The sequence below is a fragment of the Mus caroli genome, chromosome X (assembly GCF_900094665.2).
Source record: "Mus caroli chromosome X, CAROLI_EIJ_v1.1, whole genome shotgun sequence".
Lineage (NCBI taxonomy): Eukaryota > Metazoa > Chordata > Mammalia > Rodentia > Muridae > Mus > Mus caroli.
In genome coordinates this window covers 130,231,984-130,252,665 of record NC_034589.1, presented here as the reverse complement: position 1 = coordinate 130,252,665, position 20,682 = coordinate 130,231,984, and the positions used below count along the sequence as shown (strand labels likewise).

At 41.4% G+C, this 20,682-nt stretch overlaps 1 protein-coding gene across 1 annotated transcript; it reads left to right on the top strand.

The window, feature by feature from the left end:
• The first annotated feature begins 5,237 nt into the window (after nt 1–5,237).
• On the top strand, nt 5,238–19,879 carry Irs4 (insulin receptor substrate 4). The gene is made up of 2 exons (XM_021154095.1): nt 5,238–8,995; nt 17,317–19,879. Exon 1 carries the CDS (start codon nt 5,325–5,327, stop codon nt 8,976–8,978), a length of 3,654 nt encoding a protein of 1,217 aa, XP_021009754.1. The 5' UTR covers nt 5,238–5,324; the 3' UTR covers nt 8,979–8,995; nt 17,317–19,879.
• Nucleotides 19,880–20,682: the final 803 nt, after the last annotated feature.

Genomic DNA, 20,682 nt, shown 5'->3' with positions numbered 1-20,682 from the left:
CCCTTAATATTTAAAAGAAAATTCAGGTCTGTGATATTTGCTTAGCAAATTTGAACTGCTCACACTGGGTTCACAAATGTAGTTTCAGCCACTTAGAAGGCCGAACAGGAGAACAACTCGAGACTAGGAATTTAACAGCAGCCTGGACAACAAAGCAACATGTTTATCAAAATGAAAATGAAACTTAGAATCCATTCATTTAATCATGAATCTTAAAGAAAAAAAAACACATTTGCCAATACGCGATCGTATTTGCTGAAGAAACAGAAGCGATCGTATTTGCTGAAGAAACAGAACTTCTGAAGACAAATGGAGAATTATGAATTCATGTTTTGTGACACATTGTAATAGCAGGGACCGGTGCTGTTTGTTATTTGTATCAAGATCACAAAGTATGTAGTGTGAAATCATTTACATTTATGTGAAATCTATCCTATTTCATTGTTCTGACATTTAATGCACTTAAGCAATTTACAAATAAAACTTTTTCCCTTTTGGAAGTGGAAAGGAATGCCTAATTGTGAACAGAGTTAATTTTCAGTTGACTCCTAAGATAACAGGGCAGCTTTAGGAGCCTAATTAAACCACATATTTGCTCTAATTACTTTAGCCGCAGACTGCTAGGAAACAAAAGCAGAAAACAGGCCTGTGCTGTGTGTAGCAGGCAGGCTTTTTCACTGTTGTTTTCCTCAGTAGAGGTTTTGAGAGGGGGAAAAAAAAAAGAAAAAAAAAGAAAAAAAAACCCTGAGCGGCAGAGCCATCATCTGCAAAGAGAGGCGAGAGCCCTTATTTCTGCTTAGTGGAGAAAGCATGTTCATCACGCATGGCTTTATTTATGTTCAAACATAGTGAAATTAATCATTATCACTAGCATCATTTTTGAGCATCAAGAGTCCTACCACATTTTGATCTACATAATTGGACATTAGCTCACAAAGATGAGAGTTAATAATTACAGGATAATTTGTACATTGGGCAAGAATAATAGCTCTATTATGCTGGTAATTTCTTATGCTTTATTCTCTTGAATAATGTCTCTTGAAGCTGTTCATATTTGATGTAACAGTTCAAATTTTCAGCTAAGTAAATTCACATTTTAATCAGCTACTTTTATTTTAGTACAACTTAGAATTTGAATGCTGATAATCATGTGGATAAGAGAAGAGTGAACTTTTACTATGGTGACGAGTCAGTTGAATGATCACGTTTTTATAACGAGGTAACTAGGAAATCATTTAAAAAAGCAAATCCCATTAAATGTAAATTTTTTACTGGAAGGATAAAGATACCACAATGGCTTATCCATTTCCTTTGCTTTCTAGATGTAAAATACTAGCTGCATTGCTTATGTGGTTCCCTAAGCTAGTTAATGAAATATGAACTATTGTAGATATTATTATATCTTATCTATTACTTTTAGAAGATGTGTATCAAACTCAGTTTAGATGCCAAATTTAAAGGTACTGATGAATTGACATGCAAGGCAACTTTGGCTTTCTTTAGCAACATGTCAAAGAAGAAGAAGAAGGAAAAAAACCTTAAGATACAACATACAGGCAAAGGAGAGGAGAGCATTAGTGGAAGTTCAGGCTAAACACCTTTTGTCTGGACCACTGAGATATCTGTGCCAAGCCTGTGCTTTATTTTGCCTATGGAAACCTGACCTAAACTAAACAACTATTCTATATCATTAAGTTGTCCAGGAAGATGAAAGTTTAAATATATGCCAGACAAGCTGCAGCATCTGCTGCGTTTCAGTAATGGTGGTCTCTCCCAAAAGCTTCTGTGCTGGAACAACTCTAGGACATGGGAGCTTTTCTTGACCTATGGGAAGAAAATGATGCTCTTCGAGTCAAATATTCTTTCTGCTCACCAGGACTCATGCTTTCAGAACTGCTTCTATTGTAAGAAACATACAAAAGAAAGCCCTGCATGAAACATCTCACTATAGCTCTAATTTCACTTTGCTATAGTCAAATAATATACCTTGGGAACAAAGTGATCAGCACAGTTAACCTTGCTCTGTGGTTGTTTAAATTATTTTTACTCTTATTTTTTTTTTTAATACACCGGTTCCATCTACAGCAGAGACTACGGTCATATTATTTCAGAATGAAATATAAAGTGTAGCATAGATTCTCTCTACTAATTAACTGACATGAAAACTAACGTGGCTTTTCCTTTAAAAAAGCATACAAGGTCAGATATATGATCTCTTAAAGAGATGATAAGAAGGGGTTCTGATAGCTAGCTCTCTGTTAGCCTGCACTACAAAACACGGTGACTACAATTGACAACTCTCTTTGAACAGAAGGGAATCAAGTTTAATGTGATTTTTAAAAAAATCACCAGCTGAGGAACAAAACTTGAAATAAATATGACAATTTTTAAAATATTTATTATATAAGCAAATCAATATGTACAATAAGAATCCAATAGATAAATCCAAGGATTTAAAAAGATGTTTCATAGAAGGCAAAACATAGTGGGTAGACAGACACACACATAAAGCATTTTTTTTACCTTACTGACAAACAAAATTAAAATTATAACAGTGGCATAGCATTTTGTATATCAGGATTTTTTTAATTGAAGAATATGTAACAACAAATAATGTAGTAGAAGAATAAAGTAATAAAATACTTTTAAAATTATGTATGAATTATTGCTATTTTACCCCAGTAATTCTAGTCTCCAGTCTGCAAAGATAATGGCTTAAACATTTTAAAGCAGACTCAAGATATTAATTGGAGTGTTATTTACAATACTGTAAATGATTAATTATAGCAACATACCTTAGAACAGAGAATATATTGTTTTACCACAACTGTATGGGTATCATAGAAATATGGGAAAGTATTACCTTATAGTGCTGATTGAAAAGAATAATGTACCAAAATTTCATGTAAGTCTATATTGCTCCATGTAGAAACTCTTTATACACAGGTGGTAGAGACAAAGGATTCTTGAATTTGTTCATTATTTTCCAAATTTTATTTAACAAGAGGCTTAATGTATTTGATATATTTTTAAATGTTAAGTTACAGTATTTTCAAATGCATTGTCTTTTTTTTTTTTTTACAATTCTATCAGAAGCAAAACCGTGAATTTATAAAGGTATAAATGTTATAACTTCAAATTAATGTATCCATGATCGTTTTGAATTTAAGTGCATTTAACCTTGTACATATGTAATGGAGCAGTTGAAACCTGTAGGTAGCAACCCCAGTTCATTCACATTCATGCTGCTTTCAGCCCCTTATTCATCCTGCCTCCAGCCCATTTCCAAAAGCACAGTTGTTTCTAGCACCTGTGAATACACTGGCTGGAGGCAAAAGACATGTTAATGACTGTTCCTAATCTTTGGGGCCCAAATAAAACCACTTCCCCCACTCTAAACCTGAACATCAGGAAAGTGCCATCTATTGTAATGTAGTTCTTCTGTTGCTAACAAAGAGAATTCTTAAGAAAAAAAGGAGATGGAGTCTATTTTTATGATGTATCCCTGCCTATTTTGCTGTTGGATTTATAAATATTTCCCCTTTGCAGTATCTACGATAGGAAAAGTAAACTGACATTCCTTTCTCTGAAAGAGAAATGCTATGTGTTCCTCTATCCCTCTTTTCAAATGCAGTCGCTTCTTTGATACTTTAATAACATCTCAACCTGTCGCTGTCTGAGATGAGAGAGCCAGAGACAAGGCAGAGACTGAGAGGAGAGGAGAGGAGAGGAGAGGAGAGGAGAGGAGAGGACAGTTTTTAGAAGGTTGCACTTACACCTTACACTCCGGCACTTTCTTCAAGAAGGGAGGCAGTAAATTCATTATTTTTGTGATATCATTTGTAAACTGAAATGAAGCAAAGACCTTCCTGAAGTAAAGGATGCAAAATATATTCAAGGGTATATATTCATACAGTCCTTTGTTCTAGATAAGAGCTTTTCTTTTTCGTAAAGTTTCCCGGTCTCCTTCAAGGAAAAAGAAAGTTCCTATTTGTTAATTCTTTAAGAGTACAGTTCAAAGTACTGCCCTGGGATGTGGGGGGAATATCTTGACAGCTCAATATTGTTTTTCAGAAAGAATCAAGTCGGGCTTTTTCCAACATGGCTGTATATTTCGCAGGCCCCCAAATTTGTACTTTTATAGTCGTCATCAATCAAATAGAAACATCACATCTAGCAAACCTGTTTTCGTGGACTAGAAATACACTCTGTGTACGGACAGCGTTAATTTTGAAGGCATCGCCGTAATTCCCGAGTCTTTGGAGTCCCTGGCTTTTGTCAGGGGTGGAGAGGGCGAGGAGGCGTGTGCAGCCTGGTGTGCAGCCTGGTGTGTAGCAGGTCTGAGGACCCAGGTCCTTACCACGTTTCCAGAGATAACTGCCTTTTTCTGCTAAGAAGCACAGCTCAAAGTGAGAGGAGGGTGGAACTAGAGCAAACTGCGATGATCGGAAGGGAAAATGTGAGCTGTAGGGAAAAAGAGAAAGGGCTCCTGGCAGAGGGGTCACCGCGGCTCTAGGATTTTCAGGAATTTATCACCACCATTAACAGCTATTTTCCGAGGGTTGTTTACAGCCTGATCCAGAGACAAGCAGATTGAGAAGCCCCTCTCTGGGACCCCAACCACGCCCCCTCATCCCCCAACTCCCCCCTTCCACTAAACTAATGTATTCAGGGCCACCCCCTTGTTGGACCCTCCCATTGGCTCATATCCTAACCAATCAGAGCCTTGCAGCGATTTCACCTGGTCCCCGGGCTTCCTAAATAAACAAACAAACCATCCGGTGCTCTGCCTGCCCCCTCCCCTCCCAACACCTCTATACCCCTCCAGCCAAATGGGTGTGGGCTGCGGCAACCCATCTTGTCCCGGTGACTGGCCGCTCTGTCCTCCACCTCTCACGTCTACCCTCCACCCCATCCTTCTGGTACTCAGGACTAAGACTGGTGTGGTTAGAGAGCCCCGCCTCCTCCCGTCGGTTTTGCCTTGAACCAAACGTCCTTAGATTCTCCCAAAGGGTCTCTGCCGCTTTGAAGATGGCCCTGCTTCCCTGGCTCCAGGTCCCCATCCCACGCACACCTTTACTGGTGGCCGCTTGCGCCCCTCCACCGCTGGGGTAGCTGCCTGTGGTGCGAGCTGCCGCGTGAGGCGACGGTCACGTGTTGTTTTGCCCACTGCCTTGAGCCCAGTGAAGTGGGCGGGGACGCGGGCCTAGGCGGGAGGGGTCTGGGGCGGGCAGACAGGGGGAGACTGCCTCTTCTCCCCCCAAAGCCCTCCCTTCTCGAGCCCCCCCTCCCCTCCGCTCACCTTAAAACCACCGTGCATCACCATGGCGAGTTGCTCCTTCTCTGGCCACCAAGCGCTTAGGAGACTGAGAGCCTCAGCAGCAGCAGCAGCCTCCGCAGCTCTAGCAGCAGTGGCGACCACCCCGCTCCTTTCCTCGGGAACCCGGACCGCACTCATTGGGACCGGGTCGTCCTGTCCGGGAGCCATGTGGCTCTCCACAGCCACTGGCTCCCGGTCAGACTCGGAATCCGAAGAGGAGGACCTCCCCGTCGGGGATGAAGTCTGCAAACGCGGCTACCTGAGGAAGCAGAAGCATGGGCATAGGCGTTACTTCGTGCTCAAACTCGAGACCGCAGACGCTCCAGCTCGACTCGAATACTACCGAAATGCCAGGAAGTTCCGGCACAGTGTCCGCGCCGCGGCGGCTGCAGCAGAGGCGGCCGCCTCCGGTGCTGCGGTCCCCGCGCTCATCCCACCGCGGCGCGTGATCATCCTGTACCAATGCTTCTCCGTGAGCCAGCGCGCCGATGCCAGGTACCGACACCTCATTGCCCTTTTTACCCAGGACGAATACTTCGCGATGGTGGCCGAGAACGAGTCGGAACAAGAAAGCTGGTACTTGCTCCTCAGCCGCCTCATCCTCGAGAGCAAGCGCCGCCGCTGCGGCACGCTAGGCGCACTGCCGGACGGAGAGCCGGCAGCCCTGGCGGCCGCAGCGGCGGCGGAGCCACCCTTCTACAAAGATGTGTGGCAGGTAGTAGTGAAACCCAGGGGGCTGGGGCACAGAAAAGAGCTGAGCGGCGTGTTCCGGCTGTGTCTTACCGACGAAGAGGTAGTGTTTGTAAGGCTCAATACCGAAGTGGCCAGTGTGGTCGTCCAGCTGCTGAGCATTCGTCGCTGTGGGCACTCGGAGCAGTACTTCTTCTTGGAAGTCGGCAGATCCACTGTCATAGGTCCGGGGGAGCTGTGGATGCAAGTGGATGACTCCGTGGTGGCCCAAAATATGCATGAGTTGTTTCTGGAGAAGATGAGAGCCTTGTGCGCAGATGAATACAGAGCCCGATGCCGCAGCTACAGCATCAGTATTGGCGCCCACCTGTTAACCCTGCTGTCCACTAGGAGGCACCTGGGCTTGCTCCCGCTGGAGCCTGGTGGCTGGCTCAGAAGATACGGCTTGGAGCAGTTTTGCCGCCTCAGAGCTATCCGTGAGAGGGAAGAGATGCTATTCACCAGGCGCTTCATCTCACCCAGAGAGCCTCCGCCTCCCTTTAGGCGAGGAACAGGGCACCTGCCCAGAGCCCGCAGGTCCAGGAGAGCCGCGTCAGTACCACCCAGCCTTTTCCGACGCTCTGCACCTAGCCCGGGACGGATCCCACAGCCTGAAGATGTTCCCAACGACAGAGCCCGTGAAGCCTCCGGTTCCAGTTCTGGCAACACTGAAGAAAAAGACAAGGAGCATGAGGAAGGAAACCGAGGTGATTACATACCTATGAACAACTGGGGCTCAGGAAATGGCCGGGGCTCAGGAGGGGGACGGGGCTCAAGTGGCCAAGGTTCCAGTAGCCAGGGCTCAGGTGGGAGACAGGGATCTGGAGGTGGCCAGGGCTCAGGAGGCCAGGGTGCCGGAGGAGGAAACCAGTGTTCAGGAAATGGCCAGGGCACAGCAGGTGGCCATGGCTCAGGTGGAGGTGGCCATGGCTCAGGCGGTGGCCAGAGACCTGGAGATGGTCATGGCTCAGGTGGTGGCAAGAACTCAGGAAGTGGGAAAAATTCTGACGATGGTGACCGTGGAAAATCTGTGAAGAAAAGATCCTACTTTGGTAAATTCACTCAAAGCAAGCAGCAGCAAACACTGCCTCCACCCCCACCGCCACCGCCAGCAGCTGGAGCAACTGGTGGCAAAGGGAAGTCTGGGGGAAGATTCCGACTTTATTTTTGCGCAGACAGAGGCACAAAAGAACGCAAAGAAGCCAAAGAGGTGAGAGATATGGAGACCCCAGGAGGTGTTCCCCGGGGGGCTTACAGAGCCAGAGCTTTCGATGAAGATGAGGATGACCCGTATGTGCCAATGAGACCAGGGGTGGCTGCTCCTCTTGCGTGTTCCAGTGATTATATGCCAATGGCTCCTCAAAATTCCTCTGCTTCAACAAAGCGCCACTCTCGGTCACCCTTTGAAGACTCCAGGGGGTACATGATGATGTTTCCCAGAGTGAGCCCCCCACCACCTGTGCCAAGTGCTCCGAAAGCACCGGACACCAATAAAGGGGATGACTCAAAGGACAATGACAGTGACAGTGATTACATGTTTATGGCTCCCGGAGCAGGTGCGATTCCTAAAAATCCTCCCAATGCGCAGGGAGGCTCTTCCTCCAAAAGCTGGAGCTCTTATTTCTCTCTGCCAAGTCCTATTCAGAGTTCACCTTTGGGACAGAGTGACCACAGTGAGTATGTTCCTATGTTACCTGGGAAATTCCTGGGGAGCGGTCTACACAAAGAAGCCCCCTTTAGCCTGGGCACCAAAACTGTGTCTTCAAAGCCTTCAACTGAGGCGTCATTCTCAAAACCTGAAGATAAGGGGTCATCTGCAAAGCCTTCAGATGATGTGACCCCAATGAACAAGGCTAAGGAACCTAACCACCTTCCTTTTATTGCAAAAGAAAGTCAAGGAAAGGCCAAACCGCTAAACCCCACACAGGAGCAGAGAGAAGCTGCTAGCTCCCGTGACTATATCAACATTGACTTTATTAAGAGAGAGCGCCTTGTGCTACCTTCCTCTGCTCAAGGACTGCCAGACATGCGGGGCGTAATTACTGACCCCGCACCCACAGCTTTTTCTGGCTACCTGAATGTTGAATTCGGGGTGCCCTTCCCAAATCCAACAATCCGCCTCTCAGATCTTTTAAGAGTTCTACCAGGTGCCAACTCCATCCCTCTGGCCGGTACTAGGTGGCCCTTCCCAGGCAGTGCTATAGGTAGCATTGTGGAAGCGGGAGAATACATTGAAGTTATTTTCAACCCGGCTATGACACCAGCCATGTCTTTTGCTGACAGTGCCATTTGCTATGATGCTCAAACAGGTCAAATCTATGTCGTCGACCCATTTTCTGAGTGCTGTATGGACGTTTCTCTCTCTCCTGGTCGATGCTCTGAACCGCCACCTGTAGCTAGGCTGCGGCGGGAGGAAGCTCAGGAGAGAAGACGCCCACAAAGCCGCTCCCAAAGTTTATTTGCCAGCACTGGAGCCGCTGTCTCGGCTTTCCCGACTGACAGCTTGGACAGAGACTTTCCCGCCGCTTCTGCGGTGATTGCTGCACCAGCTGAGGCGCCTCTCTTGGCAGTGAGCCGGGCTTTAGCCGTGGTCTCTGCGCTCGCAGCGGCCCCCAGCATTGGCGACGTCTTTGCAGGCTTCCGCGCTGCGGCAGGAGTTGACTCCGCCTCCGCTCGCGGGTTCCAACCTGTTGCGGGTGCCCAGGCTGTAAGAGAATTCCAGGACCTTGCGGCAGGCTGGAATCCTGGAGCCCTTAACCACGAGGCCCGAGGTGAGGACCTGGCCGCCGGCGCAGCGGCTCCCCCGCCGCCACCTCGCCAGATTTGGGTGCTGAGACCCCAAGAGAGAGCGGATTCTGAGGACGACGACGATGATGACGACGACATTTACGTGAGAATGGACTTTGCCAGACGAGACTACAGGAAGTGACCACTCTCCGAAATGAGGTTGGTGAATTTATAATTAAAATTCCTTTAGTTATTGGAATCGATTAATAAGTGAGTTGATGCGTTAGTTGGGATGCTGTTAGCATAAGTGACCTGCTAGATCATTTCCTAGTGTTATTAGAGAGAGTAGAATTATGTTTTTAATTTTTCACATGATATATATTTTGGCCTTTGCGAAAACATTAGCTTTTACATAACCCATATGTTTATCTGAGTGAGCCAATTGTTAAACATTGCATTAACTTCTTAAGAGTGGTTAAAAGTAAAGACCCATAGCAACCACAGCAGGAGGATGCTTTCAGAAGTACTTCCCCTTCCCTAACTTCTTCAGATACTGGGTTCTATGCACACTCACTTTCCAGCCTACAACTAAAAGCTACTTTTCTATGTGTGCTCAACCTATGCACAGTGGTTGAAAGAGAACGCAGAGAGTTCAGCAGTTAACAAGCCAACTATTGACATATTTACTTTCTAAAAGGCAGTCACTGTTTGACTAGTTTGCTGTGGTTTGTCTAAAAGGTTAACACTTGGTTGTCAGCTGAATGGGGAGTAGATGCATAAAACCCCAGATGATTAAAAGAGACTCTTTGCTCTGGAAAGTGTTTCTGTGCTGATCTGATTTTGTTTTTACACAGAATTGAAAGAAACCATGTGTATTCCTTTCTTGTCATTGGTAGGGAAAGACAAGTTATTTTTGCTGTGCTTCTTTTCCTTTGCTTTTTTTTTTTTTTTTTTTTTTTTTTCCCCCCCCCCCCCCCCCTCTCTGGAGAGGGTGTAGTGGTATCTTGATTATGGATATGACTATTGTTTCAAGGGTTTAAAAGGCATATAAAACATTTCATTGGTGTGTCTTNCCCAGATGATTAAAAGAGACTCTTTGCTCTGGAAAGTGTTTCTGTGCTGATCTGATTTTGTTTTTACACAGAATTGAAAGAAACCATGTGTATTCGTTTCTTGTCATTGGTAGGGAAAGACAAGTTATTTTTTCTGTGCTTTTTTTTCTTTTTTTTTTTTTTTTTTTTTTTTTTTTTTTACCTCCCCTCCTCCACCTCTCTGGAGAGGGTGTAGTGGTATCTTGATTATGGATATGACTATTGTTTCAAGGGTTTAAAAGGCATATAAAACATTTCATTGGTGTGTCTTCTGGAAAATGGAAAAAAGCAAGATAAAAAGGCTGGTGGAAGAAGACGGGCCCCCTAGCTCCCACCCAGGGTGGCTAACCCTGGAGCAGTGGGAGACTTTCAAGGCCTAATTTTCTGAAGGAAGAGAAGGAGTTGTAAGAACAAAGCTTAGTGAATCTGTGAACAAAATTGCCCAACTCTGTCTGGAGAGAGTCTCAAGTAATGTTTGCAGATGATACCCTTGTGGTCTGCCCTGCCTTCTCTCTTTAGAACAACCCTGTGAGGGGTTGGTCCCCAGCAGTTTTCAGTCCACTAGTCAGTTTGCTGAAGAGTTTTGCTTTGCTTGCTCTCTGGAATGCTTTTGTGATTGGATCTTTGCCCACTGTGCTTGATCAAGCAGAACAAGCTGGGGTTGATCACAACCATCCCCTTACAAGCTACCCATTTAGCGCAGGTGTAGCCCCCTACCTCCTCTTTCTCTCCTTGCTATAGAAAACTTGCCATACAAAACCTCACATTGCAGCACAGACACACCAAAGGAATGATCATTAAAACAACAAAAGGCCGATTTGGCTTGCTGAAGGACTTCATTCAAAAGTCCCTTTAATTGTGAGCTCCTCCCCAACACAGACACCCACCCACCAACCCCCCAAACGCATACACACGGGTGGGGGACACACACAGAGCATTACTATCATAGGTATATGTATTTAAAAGTCATAATTCAATTCCCAAGAACATAGTCAGATCTTATGCAGAAGTCTAACTGCTCAAGGTACTGTGTACAACTCTGATGTCAAATTCCATATCAAAAGAGTAGCTGCTTGTGACCCTGTGATTTTTTTTTTGAAATGATGCCTACACTTTCCAATATTCTGGTCTTTGTACACACACACACACACACACACACACACACACACACACACACATATATATAAATAAAAATAGTGAAATCATACTGTTCTTCAAATATTCAAATAAACTCTGACTTCTGAGGATTATTGGGATTCAATGACCATTATATTTATAAAAGTTACTGATTAGTGACCTTGTAGCTATTTTGGAGATTTAATATGCGCTGATTGTATTGTTTATTGAGGAAATTCCTACCTTTATGGTGGTACTACACCACTGAGGTTGTAACTTACAGACAGGCAGGAGCTTACATTGAGACAAGTGAATGGAAGCATTTTGGAGCATGAAATCACTTTATAAATCAAAGGTTGTTTTGGTCGATGATTTAATACAGAAGTGAGTGAAAATTCAAGCATTTAAACTAATGATTTACTTTTTCTGAAAACTAGCTAATTTCTTGATACTAAAGAGATATTTGACATGTAATTTACTACAAGATATCATATGGAAGGGCACGGGAGGAGGTATGGTATTGTAAAAACCTATTGCAGAAAATGACTTTAGGTAGCATTTTAATGTGGATTGATAAAGTGTTGTCTGTGAAATGTTCAAAACAGGTCAAATGAATCTGATCATGTTTTTCTCTAAATCTATAGATGAACTGCCAGTTATTTCTGTTCTGTCTTTATTTTCTTACCTAGGATTTAAAAATTGAATACAGCATATTAGGAAACAGTGTTGTAAACAAGGCTCAAAGGCACAATGTTAGGAGTCACAAAGCTCAATAAGTTAATTTCCATCTACGGAATGTGTTTAGAACTAGCATAGAGCAGTATTATGTGTGTATTATTATGTAGTTAGAATTAGTATTCTGGTTGTGACTGTTAACTACTACTATGATGTAAGTGAGATTATAATTCATTAAGACCACTTCTATTGTGAAGTATAAAAATGATGAATGTATAGCCTTATTTTTCCATAGTCAAGCTTCATGTAAGTATTTTGTAGTTGCTTGTTTAAACCAATTAGATACACCCAGAGTATAACTTGAATATGTATTCTTTTGATACATGAAATATTTTTAAAGCAATTCCTTGATGATCAAGCCTTTGAACACATTAGCATTTAGAAGAGTGTCATCTCCCATATGACTTCATCTATTCCTAAACCGTTGTGTGCCTTTTTGCTTCTTTTAATGCTTTCCCTGATATAAAATTGATAGGTTGAAGTGATTTTGGATGTAAATTTCCCTGGTATTTTAATTCAAGACATAGGAGCATGAAATGGGCAGCTGTAGATTATATGAAATGATTGGTCATTCAAATTAGTTATATTATGATAGTATTAAAAGGCTAAAACTAGTAATTAGCCTTTGACAATTTAGTTCCCATTATCACAACATGGGAAGCCCAAGCATTTTGCCGTTGTCCTGCTGCCAAGTCCCATTGCTATAAATTATAGGTGCTGAAGGCAAATCATTTTTACTGTACTAGACTTATTTAATGTAAATAACTAGAATACAATCTCCAGATAGCAGACAATTTCCAGCTATAATTGATGGTTTACTTATTTTAGGCAGCATTCAACATCCATCCCCACCAAATCTAGATAATTTTTTGGAGTAATAAAGTATTTGACCTAAACAATTAAAAAGGACCTCACCCAGTTTAAGTTAGCTAAAGTTGTTGGCAATCATTATTCATTTGCATTTGTTCTATTTTAAGACTGATGCTTCCAGGATAAAAAATGTCAGCTAGGAGCAAAACATCTCTTTGAAACTAGTGCCAGGTCTTTAATTAAGCACACCAGACTATTATACATTCATAAGTACTCAACTAGGGTCTTTAGCTTTCTTTCCCTGTCTCTAATCACCAAAAATGAACCAAAATTCTTCCAGGTCATTGGTAGGCGTTTATCTTGGGGTACAATCTCAGGTTTATGAAGTACGAACAACAAAACAAACAAACAAACAAAAACCCCTTTATATTAGAACAGATATGGCTGGCCCTTGCAGGAAAAATGTAAGGATTACTGTGTGTGAATTTAAATGGATTGTTGTTCAAATGTCAACTTGTTGATTGAGGGAATGCTTTCCAGTTACAGATTGATTGCCTTATAATTTTCAAAGTGCTTTCACATTCATTATTTTACTGCTGGTAAGTACTGAAAGTGACGCTGGAGTTAAGAATTTTCCTGTGTTCATGAAGGTAAGTGGCAGAACTGAAAATGTAACTCAGAACTCTGTTTTCCAGTCTACTGCTCCATCTGGCACACGGCACTAACCTTCAAACAAGTTTTAGTTTGTCATATTTATATTAATGAAAGTTATTATATATGAAAGCTTTGGGAGCAAAAGCACAAGTACACATTAATTTGATGGTAGCAAATGTTGTTAGAACTCTCTCAGAGCGTTCTAAGTTGACCATCAGTCAGAGCTCAGGTGATCTTCATTACATTGACCGCAACTGGAACTTAATGTTTTAAATTGTACCTAGAGAAGAGTTAGCTGTTCTTACTTCCCAAACACAAATTGTGTGAGCATGTATGTGTGTGTGTGTGTGTGTGTGTGTGTGTGATGAGTATTTATATCAAATAGAAGCATTGGAAAGGGAAGAATGTGAATTGAGGGCATAGTCAGTAAATTCCAACTAATAGTCATTTCTTTAACTGAATTTAGATTTCTATGTCTTTGCTAATAGTGGCATTTGTCAGCTATTACAAGCCTTTTAATTTAATTTTTCTTTCTGTATATTTTATAATCTCATATTTTAATCTAAACTACCACAGTGAGCATAACAGGATAAAATAAAACAGATAGGGGAAAAAGGTGCTATAGACATGTATGCTGGTGTGTGTTTGTGTGTGTGTGTGTGTCTGTCCGTGCACATATGGAGGTGCTTTGGGCCTTTAGGCAGGTGGATTTCACAAGTCTTGAGAATCAGCTCCTATGTGGGACATTAAATCTTGTTTTAAATTAAATTCATTTTCTTTAGCACCATTTTAAAGGCTTTAAGACTATGTACAAATATCATTTTATTGGTCGTCTTGGGAAATACATTTCGTGAAATGCTAATTAAAAACTGGTAGTATGTGGTGTTAGAGGGGCTGGCAACCTCTTAGACCATGAGGATCATTTACTGAATGAAAAATGGAAATACAAGCAATTAATTTTTAGAACAATGAAGTGAAGATACTGCAATCCACTTGGGTTTTTTGGCACAACTATTGAAATGCAAACTGTAAACCTGTTGATAACATTGTAAGTATTTTATCCTTGCTTTACAGACAAGCTGTTCTCCAGCTACTCTGCATTGATTATTGGGCCCACAGATGTGGAATCATAGGGTTGACATTTTAGATTTGGGAAAATTTTAGGAGCTTTTAATGTTAACAAATACACTGGTTTTGATTTGAGTTGATTTAAATAATTTTTTCTCTATTTCAGACTGATAAATGAATTGCTTTTAGAATAGAAAATGGCTGCATAAGTATTTATTTCTAGAAATGAGAAAGTGATCACTGTTTTCCCCTACACGCTAATATACTCTCTTTATAATGTAAAAGTTACCATTGCTTGTACTGTTAAGATGCCCTTTACCAGACTTGGGTCCTTCATTTCAGGAAAAAAATTACCTTACCTGGTTTCTCTCTAACCGAAAAGGTGGGGACCGTCTAGAAATCCTATAAGACCTACGTAGAACTACTGTTCTAGATCTCCCCAGCCCCAGCTTGTTTGCGCTCAGCTAAAAGCAACAGTTTTCCTTGTAGGGATTCCTGTTGTATACTTCTGAGGATGTGTTGCCTGGTTCATTACCATTTGTTGGCACCCAGGTAACCAGGCTGATATTTCCATGCTTAGATTGACCGCAATATGTGTGGTACTCTCCAGACTTTTAAAGATTTGCTGAATATCCTATTCCCCATAAATTGTGATCACCCCAGCTAGATCTAATTTTAGATCTCAAAAGTTCTATAGTTTGCCTCAATTTGATTACTGATTTCCTCCTTGAAGACTTGAAATGTAGAATGTCAGTCAAGACAATACCCACAGGTGATCTTGAAAATCACTCACATGTGCATCCACCATGTCCTTGAATGAGTGACTAGGGAATGTGATTTTAATCTTTTGACTATGGGAGACCTTATTAGTTCTATCATCCATCATGACTAGAAGACCTGTTTTCCTGGAGTTCCAAATTGAAACCTCCAGTGCATCTCACAGAAATGATTGGATAAAACAATTCCTCTGGGGTTGGGGATTTAGCTCAGTGGTAGAGCGCTTGCCTAGCAAGCGCAAGGCCCTGGGTTCGGTCCTCAGCTCTGGAAAAAAAAAAAAGACAAAATAACAAAAACAATTCCTCTGTTGGTTCAGGAAATGAAGAGGTTAAATAGAGTCTTGTGTAGACCATTTTTCAGAGCAGTGTTTCTATGAGGTCATTTATTCTGAGTTTCAACTAACAATGAGCCTGGGTCTTTTGTATGAGCTATATGTCTTTTGTAAATTGAAGACTGAACATATTAAAATTCTACTAACTTGCATTCTTCACATCAGCAGTAACTAGGCAGCAGAGTGAAAGAGTCCAAGTGTGGGTTGGGATGTAGTAGAGAAACCAACCTAGGATGAAAAATACAGCATGGAGTTTTACAAGTGACATGTTTTTATTCCAGATTCTTTTGACAAGTTCTTTTGGGAAATCACTGCCACTATGGGGAAAAGCATGTTTTATCATTAAATGTAAGAAAGACATACTGTGACTGGCACTGTAAAGCCCAGCAGCATTCCCTGTTAATTTTCACGCTGTAGGAACAGTACTTCCTATTTATCAACTCATACAGGGAACTGTTCTTATCGAAGAGATGAAACCTGCATATAACCCAGTGACTGCTAAGCTAAGTAGCATGCTTGAATTTTTATATTTTTCATATATCCATCATGGAAGGCCATTTCCCTTCATTCACTTTGGTTCTTTGCTTGGTGCATTTATTTGATCAAATGGAAAAATAGATCCAAATCAGATAACTCCCGAAAGCATCACCATTCATTTTTCTGTTGATGAGATGTTATTAAAAATAAATAGGAACTGAACACATGGTGTGGTTGTCAGCTCTTTAATATTCCTTTTGTAGACTTTTTCAGATTTAGGTTTAATCCTGAATTGCTTTCTTCCACTTCTCAGCAATCTTGTGATTGCTTCTTTTTGGTGTTCTTTGGAATATGTTCACAAATGTGAACTCATTTTAATATGGGCCTAAGAGAAACAGAATTACAAAAGCAAATCTGTGGCTTTGGTTCCCATAATGCATTGTAAAAGCAAGGTAAATTATTTGGGGATTATTCTTGTTTGGAAAGCATCGTTACCGTGTACTAACCTAGATGAACAGGAATTGACAAACATATTTGTAAACGTGAAACTACATGGCCATTTGCTGGGTCTTAGTAGGTTTTTCGTTCTTCACCCAGTGTTGATGCAAGTGTTATATGAAGGCATGGAAATATGAATACAGTTTTTGGAAGAACTGCAGAGAAAAATTACTCCAATAGCAATAAATGGTTCTAATTCCAAGCATTGTCTCTTGAGTAGCTTGGCAGCTTAATTTATACATTTCTGCAAAGTTGCATGAAATGAAGTGCATAGTATATGATACTTAGTACTTAGAAATCCTCATTTGAAACAATTCCATTGATATATCTATCTATATAGATATAGATATATAGATATAGATAGATATTAAGCTAAATTTGTGAGATACCTTTGTAACATCACATTTCTGTCAAAAAAATGTAGATAATATTTAAATAAAATTCCATGATACCTACCTAGCTCAATTTAGCCACAAGTAAATGAGTTGCTAATATGCACACCCCCTACCCTCTATCCTAACAAAACCTAATACTTCACAAACCCAGTGTTCACAGGAAAACTTAACACTTTCTGAGTTAGTTCACTTCTTTTGAAGCTTTTTAATTTGAAGGAAAGATCCCTACAATGAATGTAACTAGCAACTACAATAAGTCGGCAGGGGTGGTAACTCTGATGCTCGCTCAATCCTGTTGCATTTATCAAAATAGCCATCAGAAAAAAATTGGTACTTCTAGTTAATTGAAGATCTTTTACTTGAAGCCTACTCTGGAGAAAGTTTGCCACAGATTCTTTTAGCTTGTTTTCTGTGTACAGGCAGCCCATGGTGTTAAATATCCTTGTCTATGCCAAGGCTGCATCCTCACCGGGCCTCTCAGCTACCTCTTCAAGTTTTGTTTTCTTTTGTTTATGAACAAGGAGTGGGTGACAGCTCTTTGCACTAATTTTTAAAATAACTTTTGTCTTGTCATCTTTTTTTTTTTAGAGTTATTACACTGCCACCAAAACCAAACACATTTTAGAAGTGACACAGAACTTCATCTTTGTCTACTCCAGATCTGCCTAAAAGAAAGAAAATTCTGAAGCTTTTGAATAGAAAGCAGCCTTGATTTCTACCAGTCAACGAGCAGACTGTGGCGGCTGAATGAGCATGCTAATGGAGTTTATTCTTAGGACTGCCTCCTGCATCCACTGATTGACTTAAATATGTGCACAATGTACATTTGCTTTGCTTCCTAGGTTCCCTGATGTATCTGTTTAAAAGGAATGAGATGCTATAAGTTAGTGTCTCATAACACTTCCCCTTTCCTCTATTAAAAAAATGTGTAAATATAGCCATCCTATAATACTTGGGAGAATTTTCAATGAGAATATCTTTAAACAATGGTAGACAAAGAGACATCTATGTAACTGAGAAGGTAGGTATGATCTGGAGAATCTTTTTGCTGAACATTCACATACTTAAAACATTTCTTGATCAAGGAGTTAATGTGAATTGAACTTCTATCTTGACAGGACATTTTCAGTATTTTAAAGACAAGACTAAAGGGCAAATTATCTCAGAATTTGCTCATTAACAAGACTACAACATTCTATCAACACTAACCATCAACTAAAGTGATATCTTGACAGAGTTGTTCTAGCATTTTAAAGGCAGAACCAAGGAGCAGGTTGTCTACTTCTATGTGTAGAACCTGGTGATGTTCTGCTATCGAATTGAACATATCCAAGCCTATTGTTTTGATTTTATTTTGAAATCTACATTTATCCCTGCAAAGAGGCAAGTATCCATTTCACAAGACCCTTTCTGCCTCTCTGGGGCCTCCTCTTTCCAGCTCTTTAAACTGCCTCCCCCTCTTTTTGGCTTCCCCACAGTAACCATTCTCCCTCCCATGTCCAGGATGCCCAGGGTGCCTATAAAGACATTGCTTACCCATATTCAGAAATTGGTGTATACCTATCAGATTAATAACCAATCAACTGATGCCTAAAACTCAAGCCAAAAGGAACCTCTTATAAGGCCCTGCTTCTTTCTGGACAATGGAGCCAATATAAGATGCACAAAATTTAAAAGGAAGAAAAATCAGAGCAAGCCCCCCTCCCCATTTTTGCTTGCTTCTGATGGAAACTGAATTAAGATTTTTGGAACCTGGACCTTTGAGAATATGATAACAGCAGGTTGTGACCACACAGGATAGGTACAAAGGTCTTGAAGCTTGCTTAGAGCTTTGTTATGTGGTGGCACCCAGCTCTTGGCTCTTGTACCATCACTGGCAAACCTCATCATCTCACAGATGGGTGTGAGTGTTTGAGCAAGTGTCTGCAAAAGTGTGTGAGTGCTAGTGTGTGTGTGCACACATTTGTGTGTATGTACACCTTTGTGTACCTGTGAACATGTGATTATAGACGTACCTATTGTGTGTAACTGTGTTTAAAAAAAAAAAAAATTTGCTTCGCATTTAACGTGCAACTTTCAAGTAGTGTGAAACTTACCTGAAGTTCTTTGCCACTCGGTTCCTACATCTTTGAACGTGTGCTTCTATCGTTGAGCAGGCTTCTAGTACATGTGGCTAAACTAACTTTCCAAAGGACCGAGTTGATTTCTATTGTTTCTCCCTGCCTATTAAGCAAAGGGATGGGGTGGGGTGTGTGTGTGATCCTTTCCCCCCAAGTGAATTGTGCTGAGGAGAGGATGTGGCTTCAGTGCCAGCCACTGAACCAGTTTCTGGTCATTGCTAGAGTATCACTTGCTTTCATCAGTCCCTCAGGCTCCTCTCTTGTTCTTACCTAATTCAGTACTGCAGTGTGGCTTTTGTTCATCGTAACAGTGTACTCTTTAGGCAGCCTTTCTTCAGGCCTTCTATTACCATTTTATATTCAAGTAAGTTGTCATAATCGTTCAGAATTGAAGCAAGAAAAGATTGGAGGGAAAATGCTGTGTTACTTTTGTTCATGTATTCATTCAGTTTGGAGGCTGCCAATAGACAGGGTACAGAAGGTAGAGCACAGAGATAGCACACTTGCTGAATAAATGAATGGAAATCTCATACACAGCCGGACACACAATTAGTCACAGGTACAAATAGTCACAGGTACTGCATAACACATATGCAATCTCTTAAACACAACTTCTTAGTTTACAGATATAATTAATTTATTCAGTATTGTGCTGGAAGAATCTATGGAATATGTGTACTGACATATCACTTGCCTTCCAGTGGTCAGTTCATGCTGCTGAGAAAAATACCGATGGAACGATTTGTGTGTGTGAGCACTACATTAGTTTGGTGTCATACATAGTTACTTGGTCAGTAAAACAACTAGAGCTTTACAGTACCAACAGTTCATTACATCTGCTACTTCTGCTTCACAGACCTGCTTTGAGTTGCTCTGTGTTTGTCTTCCTTTGTAAATACCCTTAAACCTTCTTGTTTGTAAGCATCTGGTTTGCAGTTTGGGGAGACGACCGTGCAACTCTGTATAGTGTTTATATATATATCTGACTTGCTTTTTCCTTAGAGCTACTTGCAATAAATGTGTTCACGTAAGTTATGTGTGTGAAGTCTTTTTTTTTTCTTAGTTGTCTCACCTTCATTACAAGTATATTTCACTGCTTGTGTACAGTTGACTGCCAGCCATTTCCCAGAGTGGAGCAGCTGGAGTAATTAAAACATGCCAGTCACGTTGGCTACAAACATGAAGCTTTTTGATAGAGTTAATGGAATCAACTCACTCTCAAGTCTACAAATGTAGAGGTGATACTAGCTCAAAACAATCTACAGTACCCTCAGAGCCCCTTGGAACTATACCACCAATCAAAGAAAACACATGGTGGAACTTGTGGCTCTAGCTATATTTGTAGCAGAGGAGGGCCTAGTAGGTCATCAATGGGAGGAGAGGTCCTTGGTCCTGTGAAGGCTCTATGCCCCAGTGTAGGGGAATGCCAGGACCAGGAATGGGAGTGGGTGGGTTGGGGAGCAGGGGGAGGTGGAGGGGATAGGGGATTTTTGGAGGGGAAACTAGGAAAGGGGATAACATTTGAAATGTAAATAAAGAAAATATGTAATAAAAAATGAGCAGTATAAAAAAAAAATCTACAGAATGTCTGCCCAGAGTTTACATGTAGATCTCAACAATGGGTGACTACTACGAATCACCTACCCCAGGAGGGAGAACTGATTGTTTATAGTTCAGCTTTCTCTCCTTCACTTGCCACTTATCACTTTCCTTTGAAGGACTTCCCTTTCATTGCCTTATTGTTAACCATGGAAAAAGAAAATTTTAGTATATGAAAAATATACCAATAAACAGGTAACATTTTCACACTGATGGACTATAAAAGGAAGAATGG